Below are 12146 nucleotides of genomic sequence, written 5' to 3' on the forward strand. Positions count from 1 at the left end.
CAAAAAGGAAAGGGCCTGAAGGGTATCCTTTGATATACCCTCTGCCAATTATTCCTTTTGGTAACAGAAATAAGGATTTTTTAGTTCTTTTTTGAGGTATTTTTACCCTATACATAGATCGTTCTCATACTTACACCATTCCCATGCTTTTACTTTTAGTTTAAAACTAGGAAGGAATTTTAAAGATTCCTGATGCCCAAAGATTCCATGGAACTGTTTAAAAGTCCTGAGAACCCATGAATACTAAGCTAATAGTACTAAAAACTAAGTATAAAGAAAATTCATTCCTTCACTCTCACAAATGAGGGAAATATACCCTAGAATGCAACTTTGGGTTATATTCCACTATCCTCAACCAATGATATTGTCAGTTTCAATTAGAGAATTAAACTTTGGTGGAATATCACATCTAACTCATGCATCAAAAAACATTTTAAGGTTGCTTTTATAATATATTAATACTATAATTCATAACAAACAATCATTGTATGCGTGGGAAATTCAACCTTTTAAGTATAAAACAACATTAAAATACAGAACTAACCCACTGGCACAACGGAGAAAACTTCCCTGTCACGGCTTTCAATACTTCTTGGCTGGCAACACCTCCTACTGCTGCAGCAAGTGGGGGTAAAAAACCTTGAGCAGTCCAAGACAGCCAATGCACAATGTCAGCATTTACTTCTGGCTGAAACAGAAGCCATGAAAGATGACAATCTTAATAGTTTTTACAGAGACACTTAAAATTTCATTGGCTTACTGTGAGAATTATTAAATTACTGTAGCTTAACTTTGTAAAAAGCTACTCAATTTTCCTACTAAATACATATTAAGTCCTAAAAAATTTCCAATCTCATAATAAAAGAGCCAACTGCATGTTAGCTACCATAAGCAGTATTTCTCTATATCAGTAACTGCCCATTTTTAGTTTTTGAATCTTTATGTTTCACTAGGGCAAGGTTTAAGATTAACTGGAATATCTACCATTACAGTTTTTGTTAAAGAGCAGTTCTGTGATGTCAGTCAATATTTGTAAACAACCAGAATTTTAAGAAAAGTGTTTTAATGAAAACTACAGGAAAAAATAGTAAAAGGGTCAAAAATAATGAGGCAATACATTGTTAGAAACAAAAAAAATGGAGAGTAAAGGCAATTTTCCACACTAATTTAAGAACCAATCACCATGAAGTTGTCATTATCATACTTTAAAACTGAAATGATGTTTCTTGAAATAAGACTTATTTATTAGTATTTTTAAGGAAATATTGGGGAATTGGATTCTGGAGCGATTATTAGCACAATTTATTTGTGAGAAAGATCTTTTCATGAGCTCTGGCTTCTCTTTCTCTTCCTATTCTTTCAATAGCAATAACCTTAATCTTAACCTTAAAATTCAAATAGGGCTCAACTGCTTTGAAACCCTATGTAAAATAACACTACTTGTACATTTGGGGGGGGAACAGGGAAAGCTCTTTATTCTTCAAGACATCTGTGATACAAAGAGGATACTATCTATTTAGTTACTATCTATTTACTATTCGACCCACTCCATTTCAGTATTCTAGATTTCATTATTTTTCAACTACTTAGCACTAACTGCAACTCAGATTATGATTTCATTTAAGCTGTGCCATTTCTGAATGCAGAGATACTGGTGGTAGTGACAATAGTAAAAACGATGAGAATGCGAATAGAAGCAGGTAGTTTGAGCACCTACTGTGAGTTTATATTAAATTCACATGTAATTTATAAAATAATCCTAGGAAATATAATTTTTATCATTCAAATTAGAAAACTGAAACTTTGATAAAGGAATTTACTTAAGATTTTATAGCTAATAAAATAGAATCTGAACCCCAAAAGTGCAAATTACCATTAGGTTACACTATCTCCCAAGATTCTACTATTATTTAATTAACAAACAGCCAAATCTGGGGAATATTTGGTTGCCTCAGGATAATGACAGCAGCCTAAATCTAAATTTCCCCACACAACCTCTAAAAACAGGTATGTATCCATAAGAAGAGAAATAAACCAGTGGCAGAGTTTCAGTATTACTAAGAAACAAAACATTATGAACTTCAAATTACCTGTAAATAGAAAAATAAATACTAAACTCCAACAAAACTACTTTGGACATCATACTACTGCAAAGTTGCAGAGAGAGCAGGAAGTGTGTAACCACAGAAAACAGAATGAAAGGCCTAAAAGTTACAATCATTCTGAGAAAACAGAAAGCCCCACACTAAGTGCAAAAACTACTGAAAACCTATGAAATCTAGCAGATCTCAGCACTGACTATGGTGTAAGAATTTATCTGGGAGAGAATGATATAAATAGAAATAGGGAGACATCCTTTGACACAAAAGGAAGAGAGGAAGTTAAGGATTTAACAGAAATCAAAGAGATCCACAAGACACCAACACCTATCCTCTAAAACAAATAAACAAAACAAAAACCCATTAAAGAATCCATTAAAGAAACTCCAGTATCCTAAGAGAATAAGGGTTTTAGAAGTAGTAATCTGGAAAAGAATCCAAAACCCTTGCCCTGAACCAAAAGTATGGAGAAAAACCAATTTACTATACCAAAGTAATGTAAGAAGGAAACAGAAAATTAGAATCAAAACATTTCAGCTACTGAAAATTTCTCCTCCAAACTAATCACAAGGCAGATGAAATTTGATTGAGTGAATCATACATCCTTAATGAATATTTGGGAGATGTGGGAAAACAAACACAAAACACCTCACTTTGAATTAGAAATTTAATAACTAAGTATCAAATAATCCATCCCACCAGCAAACACCCCCTAACTGATCAAAAGGGGGAAGAAATAAAAAAAATTTCTATCCATGTATCAAAATGGGCTCACAGTATACCTGAGAAAATGGACTGAATGATCAATTCTGAGATATAACCAGGTAAAATTATTACACTTTATGGATAAAAAATATAAAAAGTCATGAGGCAAAAATACCAAACTACTTATAAGAATAAGAAAATTAAGCTGGCATTACATTTCTTAACAAAACTTGTCAACAGTAAGATACAAAGCAAGATACCACTGAAGAAAGTAAGGCCTAGAATTTTATATTCAGCCAAGTTGTCTTTCAAGCATGGAGACTACTGAAAACATTTAAAACACGTAAGAATCAGAAAAATACATAATTCTGAGCTCTAAGAAATATCCTAGGATTTCAAGATTTACCATAAGGCTGTAGTAATCAAGATAGGATGGTACTAGAAAAAGGACAGAAACAACCAATGGAAGATAACACTGAGTTCAGAAGTAGTCCTACTCATAGATGTTCAATAAATTACTGAAAAATACCCAGAATATTGAATTAGGAAAGAACTACCTTTTCAACAAGTGGGCTAGAATTACTAGATATTCATATATTTAAAAATTAACCTTAATCTATGCCTGGCAGGGTATAAAAAATCTCATAAAAGCACAAAACTGTACCCAATGAATATAAAATATGAATTATATACACTTGACCCATACTTTGCATGTATACAAAAATGAACTCATAAAACCATAAAAATTTCCAAAGAAAACAAAGGACAAAGAAAAATTCTCCAAGAAAACATATGACCTTGGATTTAAAAAGATATACAAACCACATACAGAAGAACTGGTACTTTGAAGTTTATCAAAATTAAAAACTCCTTAAAACACACTGTAATAAGATGAAAAGACAACCCATGGACTGGAAGAGAATATTTGTAAAACATGTATCCCATAAAGGACTGAAATCCAGGACATATAAAGACCTTTCTCAATCAATGGGAAAACAACTTATCTAATTAAAAAACAAAGATTTGAAAGGACAATTTATCAAAGAAGAGATAGGAGTGACAAATAAGCATATGAAAAGACACCAAAAGCAAAGTTAACTATGAAATGCAAATTAAAACCAAAACAAGATCAATACATAAACTTTAAAATGGCTCAAATCAAACAAACAGATAATATACCATTATGAAGATAATACAGAGCAATTCAAACTCTCATACATTTCTGGTAGAAATGCAAAAATGGTACAGCCACTCTGCAAAAACAATTTGGCGGTTTCTTCTTTAATTTCTATAAATTAAACGTATACCCATCATTTCACTCTCTAACACGATACTAGGTGTTTACCCAAGAGAAATGAAAACAAAAGTCCACACCAAAATCTGTATGGATGTTTGCAGGATTTTTACTCATAATTGCTCATATTGGAAATCCAAATGTCCACCAACTGCTAAAGGGGAAAACAAATTGTGGTATACCCATATAATGGAATACTACTCAACAATAAATAGGAATGAAAATGCAACAACATGGATGAAATTCAGCTTCATTACATTTAGTAAAATAATCCAGACTCAAAAGGCTACATACTACATGATTCCATTTATATGGCATTACAAGAAAAAGGCATGATTGGTTGGGGGAGTGGGAGATGATTATAAAGAGGCATAAGGGAATTTTTTGGCACTACAAAAATGTTTTAGATCTTGATGCTGGTGGTGGTGACATGACTGTACACTTTGACTTAATTGTGCACAGTTTAACTGCATATAGAATTTTGTGTACTGTGTATCTAAAAAGGGTCTAATTTTCTTTTAAGTTTTATCTCAATAAACCTGATGAATTCTTAACATCCTTTTAATCAGACTTCATCAATCTATTTCTAGATTTTCACACTTTTCAGTAACCACTAAATGCATAAAAGGTCTTTAACTTGTGGTTAATGACTCACTGTTTTCAGTACATTATTTCTTTCTTTGTTTAATCACATAAAATATGAGATCATATTCACTTAACCACAAATGTGAAGACTTTTCATTTCCTTCTTACTTTTATAGTATAATAACGAAAACAAAAAAAATGAATTTGCACAAACACTGCTATTTTGGTATCTGCTAAAATAAAACTATTGGCCAGCAGGCACAGCATCATAACATGAAAAAGACATTTTCTAGGTGAAATGTCCAAACATGATATGCAAAATGCAATTAAGAAATATGAATATATAATGGATAAAAGATGATTTATAGGAGAGCTTACAACTTTATACAGTGAGTTTCTGTGGGTTAACAAACTAAGTAAATGAGCAGAGATAATATTAATACTAAAAATATAGCAGCAATAGCAAATAGTAATTACTATATGCCACATACTCTTCTAAGCACATCACAAAATTAAATCACTTGATGTTCATAATAAACCCCTGAGGTAGGTAAATGCTATTTTATAGATTTATAAACTAAAGCAGAACAAATTCAAGTAACTTGCCTACTGTCACAGAGTCAATAAGCAGCAAAGCTGGGATCTGAAAGGTAAGAGAATATTAATATATAGAATGTATCTATGTTACACCTTTTTTGATGGCCATTAACTTTGAATATTCACCTTCTCTTCCAAGGTCTCACTTATAGATGTTGCTAGTTTCAAAAGCTCTTCAGAATCTTTTTGGCATCTAGGATTCAAAATGAAGGATCCCAATTTCAATTTTCTGAAATGCTATAAATTGTAACTCATATTCAAAACTAAAATTTAAGTAATGTGTTAAGAAAAAAAAGTGGAATTTTGCACCAGGTAGCACGAAGTGCTTACCTGACTTGAAGGTAGTTGATTAATAAATGCATTAATTAAAAATCATGATGCTATATAAATAGGATTTAGTTTTAAATTGACAAGAAAGAAACTATTTGCAACAATACTTCTGACTTAATAGGCTAGAAAGGAAAAAATTACATAGTGGACTCATAACTCAGTAATTCCCAGATTTTTTTATTTTAAAGTTGTAGCTTCTGAAGACTTCAAAGTGGGAAAATTCTTATTTAGCATAAATCCATTTTAATAAATTGATCTTTCCACTCCTCCCAGAACAAAGAAGATGTCATAATAAAGGTTTATACAGTTTGGTGTATTTAGTAGTACTGCAACTATTAAGGGACTTTAGTTACTTTTTAAATTTTTTAAACTATCATTTCCAAAATATTGCTTTTATAATAAAAAAAAAAGTTATTTAAAACAGAAAACATTACCCAATATTTGGCTTGCGATTATAGCTCTCCTGAAACTGGTCCAAGGCAAGCATCGCTGTGTGTATCTCTAAAGGTGCCTGTTTAGAACATTAAAAATTGCTCAACAGTTATTGCCAGCATAACATGTGCTAGACAGGCACTGTGCTAAAATTTTGTAAACATTATTTAATTCTTAAGATAAATCAATTACCTTAATACTATTATCTCTAATTAACAGATAAGGAAGCTGAAGCTTAGAGAAGTTAAACAACTTGACTTAAAGCCCATAAGGCTATTATTTAACATAATAGTGTGTCAGTCCCAGGTTTTAGTACGTTATCTGCATGAAAGTCACAGTAATATCAACTAACAACAACAAAAATTTGTATAAAATCAGTATCACCAAATCCGTTTCCTTGATCAATGTTTATAAATCTGGAAACTATTCATATAATAATTCTTTCCTTACCACAAATAAACTCACTGCTGCACAATTATATTCAGGGATTTAAAAGTACACAATAAATGCTTCCAAGGTTTTTAGGAAGAAACATGTATCATATAAAACTACATGGTTCATTTGGACACTGGGGAAGGTATGTGCTATGGTGAGTGCTGTGAAAGGTGTAAGCCTGATGATTCACAGACTTGTACCTCTGGGGCAAATAATACATTATATGTTACTAAAAATAATTAAAAAAAAAACCTACATGGTTCAGAAAATCTTTTAGTAAAGTCATCTGCATAAATTACTGAAATCATTTTTTTAAATACCAAAGCTAGTATATCATTATTAAAGTAACATATATTCCTATTATTTTAAAAAGTTTTCCATGAAATAAATTCCTGTTTTTAATTCTTGGGAGTCAACTCTAGGTATGTGAATCCAACCTTTATTAAAAAAACCTGACAGAAAGGTATATACATGGTTAGCCTACTTCAACTTTAAAATGTCTCTTACCAATTCCCAACCCCACTTTGCTTCCTCTTTAAAAACTACAAAGTGTTTATTTACCTCAGGGTTGCTAAAATCCGCAATAAGGCACTTTGGATGTTTTATCTGAGTTTCCAATGGCTCCTTAAAAAAAAAAAAAAAATTTCTTCAGAGTAAGTGAGTGATTCCTTGACAAAATATATAGAGCACTAAAAGGAATACATCTCTCTCAAAGGTCTGAAATAACTATGGATGGTTGGGCTAATACGGTTTAATTGAAATATAAAAGAGTTACTATTCCCTACTGCCCCTTGTTTAAACAATTGTATTTCATTTTTTTGAATGTTAAATGCAATTAGACAACCTGCTACTATATTTGGGAAGAATTGGTGAAAACACCTATATACTTGAAAAAAACTACTGTTTTAATAAAAAAGCTACTGTATTTTTTTGATATCGAATTATCAAGATTTGTTATGCCTGATAAGACTTGAATAAATACTCAAAGCTGAAATTTTCTGCGTGGAGCAGAGAACACACGAAGGCCGAAAAACCCAGCCAATCAACCAACCATCCCCTCAAACACCCACCCAATCTGAAATTTACTTGGGGTATAAACCTGAGGCATTATTAAAAACTGGGAACAGAGCCAAGAGGAAATAATGCAGGGGCAGATTTGATGAACTATATTTTGATCTGTTGTTTTCTTCAAACTTTGGCTTGGACTAAGCCTTGTAGAGGACTATGGTTAATAATTGTTCTGGAAAGAAGAGGCAATCAAGTTAAACCTTGAGAACTTGCAAGAAAATATAGAGATGTAGTAGACAGCTTATAATGAGAAGGAGCCTGTGGATTGAAGCGGCAAGAAACTCCTTAGTTCCTCATTACACAGTAGCTACTATATTCTCTCTCTGTCTCTTTTTTAAAAGATATTATTTATTTGTCGCACAGAGAGAGACAGCACAAGCAGGTGGAGTGGCAAGCAGAGGGAGAGGCAGGCTCCCCCTGAGCAAGGAGCCAGATGTGGAACTCAGTTCTAGGACCCTGGGAACATGACCTGAGCCAAAGGCAGATGGTTGAGCCACCCAGATGTCCCTGCTATATTCTATTTAGAAACTTAAATTTCCTTTCAATGTCAGTTTGTATAGGCTTATTTTATATTCCCAACATATACACTCTTTCCTGAAATTAAAATTTAAAAACCTGAACTAAGTATGAAAAATATTCCTTTTAATTTAACAATGTAAATAATTGAGTAGTAAAACAAAACATAGCTTCAATGCTTGTTAAATCCTTCAAACATATATTAGTTTTATCTTTTGTCTTAGGGAATAAGAAGAATGATCAACTCTTTGATGATTCAAAAAAGTAGAGTCCTTTTGAGGTAATTTTTATACCTTAATTACATGCATTGGTATTCTAGATATAAAATTTTTTTTCTAGATATAATTTTTTTTAATTGTTATCAGTTTATTTCCCTAAATTGATCCCATTTCCCTCCAAGTATGTACAAATTAAAAACCAAAAATCTGGGGCGCCTGGGTGGCTCAGTGGGTTGAACCGCTGCCTTTGGCTCGGGTCGTGGTCTCGGGGTCCTGGGATCGAGTCCCGCATCAGGCTCTCTGCTCAGCAGGGAGCCTGCTTCCTTCTCTCTCTCTGCCTGCCTCTCAGTGTACTTGTGATTTCTCTCTGTCAAATAAATAAATAAAATCTTAAAAAAAAAAAAAAACAAACCAAAAATCTGTTCAGCTACTAAATCTACTGAATTAATTGTCTGGTTAACTATTACTTTTTTTTTCTCTTCTACAAAGAAATATATTTAAAGCAAAACAAACAAACAAACAAACAATACTTACAAAGCAAAATGTTTTAGAAGTCTTAATTTGGACAGCTATGCCTCCATGTAAATAAGGTTCCAGGTCTGTAGTATCACCAATGCTGAAAGAAAATGGTGATACCACTAAAAGAAAAATAAGAAAACCATTATGTACTGATATAGGTATTTAAATTTGAAGACTTATGATAAAAATCTTAATTTTCCCTAATTTATACAATTAGAAGATCCCATTATAAATCTTTTTTGGAGGGGGCAGAAAGTGTGGAAAACTAGACACACTATTTTTCCAATGTGAACTCAAGCACTTACAAATTACCAAGAAAACCCAAAGGGGGTAACAGTAATGAGGGATGCTTACTACTAACTAGTAAAATCATTTTATAAGACATCAATAACTAATACTGATAACTAATAATTATATACAATTAATACTAAAATATAATGTGGTACTGGCTAATGAGTAGGTAGGCAGACAAATGGTTGCCTGAAGATTCTGAAGTCTCACAATCCCCCATGGCACAGATCCCAAAATAACAATAACCCTAAATGATTAGCTGAGTCGATTTCTGCAAAAGCAGATAAAAATTCTTTAATGTTAGTGATCTAACTTGTATTTTATGTATCTGGATATAGTCTGGGAAACAAAATCCAGTAATTTTGTTACCAAAGATGCTCAATTAACCGTAGATCCAAAATTGTTTTAGTATAAAGAGTTCATAACAGGACTAATTTTTTCTCTCCTAAGGATCCATTTTGCAGTCATTACAAGAAAAAAAAAGTAATCTATTTACTAGTCTATACAGTAATTACATAATTAGACTTTCAAATGTCCTAAAGATTAACATGAATCGTTCTTAGCTAACAGGTGTAAACATGCCACCTTTGAGTTACAAGATGTCTAGCAATGTCTTTACATCTTTTAAACATGGGTGAAGGAAAATCACAAACTATTCAAATTAACACTGCTAAAAATTCACTATCTTCAACTTCAAATGGGCACTAAATGAAGACTGATAATCCTTCTATTTTCTTTTAAATCTTTTTATTTTTTAAAATGTTTACTCTCCTCAAATCTCTAACTGTGGCACCTTTCCTCTCCTTTGGGCAATGACCTCATCTTAGTCTATTAAAAAAACCAAATTCCTTCGGCTTTTGCCAACAAACCCACAAACTTGCCTGCAACAACATCCATTCATTTTTTCCATCCAAGCCACTGAATAAAAACACGTTTCCATGTATAGTTCATAGCCACCTTACAACGGGCCTGACCTGCCCTTCCACCTTACCTTCTCTTCAAAACTTCCCCTTTGCACTCCCTAAATGAGTAAGTTGCCCATGTTGCAATATTTCCCTCCTTACTGAATGAGATCATGAAATTTCCTCTTAAATGCCTTAAGACTTGCTGCCTCAACTCCCACTGCCACCCTGCCATATTATATCTTTTAGTCCCTTGAATTGTTTTGCCATTTATTATTTGGCCTTGCATAGAATATTCTTTTTACCACTTTCCTAAGTCAATCCAATCTTAAAAAAAATTTTTTTTTTAAGATTTTATTTATTTATTTGACAGACAGAGATCTCCAGTAGGCAGAGAGGCAGGCAGAGAGAGAGAGAGAGAGAGGGAAGCAGGCTTCCTGCGGAGCAGGGAGCCCGATGCGGGGCTCGATCCCAGGACCCTGAGATCATGACCCGAGCCCGAAGGCAGCAGCCCAAACCACTGAGCCACCCAGGTGCCCCAATCCAATCTTAAAATTTTAATCAAGATATTCTGTCCTCACTGCTGCTGTACCAAGACTGGGTAGATTTCCTTGCTACATTTAGAGTTCCCAGAATGCCTGTATTCTGTTTATACCATTGCTGCTTAAGGTAAGTATCTCCTCACTTGGATCGAATGTTTTGAAGCGAAGAACTAGATCATGTCGGAGTTAATGCTGAGTTCTCAGCACTGAGTAGATTGTCTGAACTACTAAAGTGCTAAATAATGAGTAAGTATAAATGAATTAATAAAACTTATAAACTTACCAGTTATTTGTTGCGTAGATCCATTTAAGCCCATCATTCCATTAACTTCTCGAAATGTTACAAACTGCCCAGTCTCAAGTTTGTGAGGATGATTTTCAAGGCAGGTGACAATGCCAGGATTAGCCTAAAAACAAGTTCATGTATACCTTTTTTGTACAAATTTTAAATCTCTCACAAAAGGGACCATGTTATCATAAAATTCTCAAAATAGTCAAAATACTGGGACATTCCTTTTTTAGTAAAAGCCTTTTAAGAATTCTCGCAAAATAATGATCATCTTATTTTACTATCAATGTTTAAAATAGAATTTTTATATTTCGGGGAGACAGATTCTACAAGGGAGTTCGGATATTTCACAGATATAAAGATTTCTGTGACTTCTGAAAGACATTCAAGTCATCAAATTTAAATTTTAAAGTTTTGTTACAAAAAACTATACAAAAATGATGAATCTAACTTTAAGATCAAGGAAATAGAAGGAAGAAGGACAGAAATTTAAAGCCAGAAAACTGGTAGTTTAAAGCTTGCCCAACACTTTAAAGGAAAAAAATACATAGCCCAGTTTACCAGGATAAAAATAGGAAGAAATTGGCTTATCTTACCAAACAGGATGGATGGGATAGGTCAAAGGCCCCCAAATTTCCCAACTACATATAATCCAACACACTTCTTGAATAAGGTAATGATAACTTAATCTAATAAAAGCTAAAGAATTGTCATTCTGTCTTTCATAATTGTGAAGATTCTAAAAATTCTCTTGTGGACTGAATAATTTGGAAAAGAATAAAATCATGATCACAAACATGTAGATAAAATTAACCTAATGTGGTTTACTAATGTCTCAAGAAGAATAAAATTCATAAGGACTTTATTAAAAAAGAGGAATAATTTGAAGGTAAGTTAAATGGGAACACTTATGGTTATTTTATAATTCTTTATGGATAACCTTCATACTTTGTGCACTGTTCAATAAAAGAAAATACCAACGTAATACAAGCATCCATACTAGACCCTGGAGCATATTCTAACTGTATGATATTTGCAGGGACAAACTAAAATCAAGTACAAAGGTTAAAGGTTGAATAAAAAAATCATTCTGTAAGTAGAGAGACAGAAAATGATTTTTTCAAATGCATTCTTCCTAAGAAGGGGTGAAAAGGCAACATTACACTGGGTTAAAAATCAAGCATAAAGACAGAAGCACAAACACTATCAGGACAAAATATATTACTCCCTTATATTTGGCTTCTTTTTGAGCTTTAATGTAAACTGACTAAAAGGATCAAATAAATGTAATGATTTAGACTAAAACAAACAAACCAAGAACTAA

The 12146-nt window shown here is 32.7% G+C and overlaps 1 protein-coding gene across 4 annotated transcripts in view; it reads right to left on the reverse strand.

The window, feature by feature from the left end:
- Positions 1–12146, reverse strand: part of UBA6 (ubiquitin like modifier activating enzyme 6) — an 84065-nt gene that overhangs the window by 32643 nt on the left and 39276 nt on the right. For all 4 annotated transcript variants that reach the window (XM_059384766.1, XM_059384775.1, XM_059384785.1 and 1 more), the window contains 6 exons: positions 10817–10940; positions 8814–8917; positions 7039–7101; positions 6045–6121; positions 5407–5473; positions 545–688 (listed from right to left, as the gene is read on the reverse strand). In XM_059384766.1, coding sequence (XP_059240749.1) covers positions 545–688; positions 5407–5473; positions 6045–6121; positions 7039–7101; positions 8814–8917; positions 10817–10940 — 579 coding nt within the window. The remainder of the gene's footprint in view (positions 1–544; positions 689–5406; positions 5474–6044; positions 6122–7038; positions 7102–8813; positions 8918–10816; positions 10941–12146) is intronic.

Source organism: Mustela nigripes, chromosome 1 (assembly GCF_022355385.1).
Source record: "Mustela nigripes isolate SB6536 chromosome 1, MUSNIG.SB6536, whole genome shotgun sequence".
In the NCBI taxonomy this organism is placed as follows: domain Eukaryota; kingdom Metazoa; phylum Chordata; class Mammalia; order Carnivora; family Mustelidae; genus Mustela; species Mustela nigripes.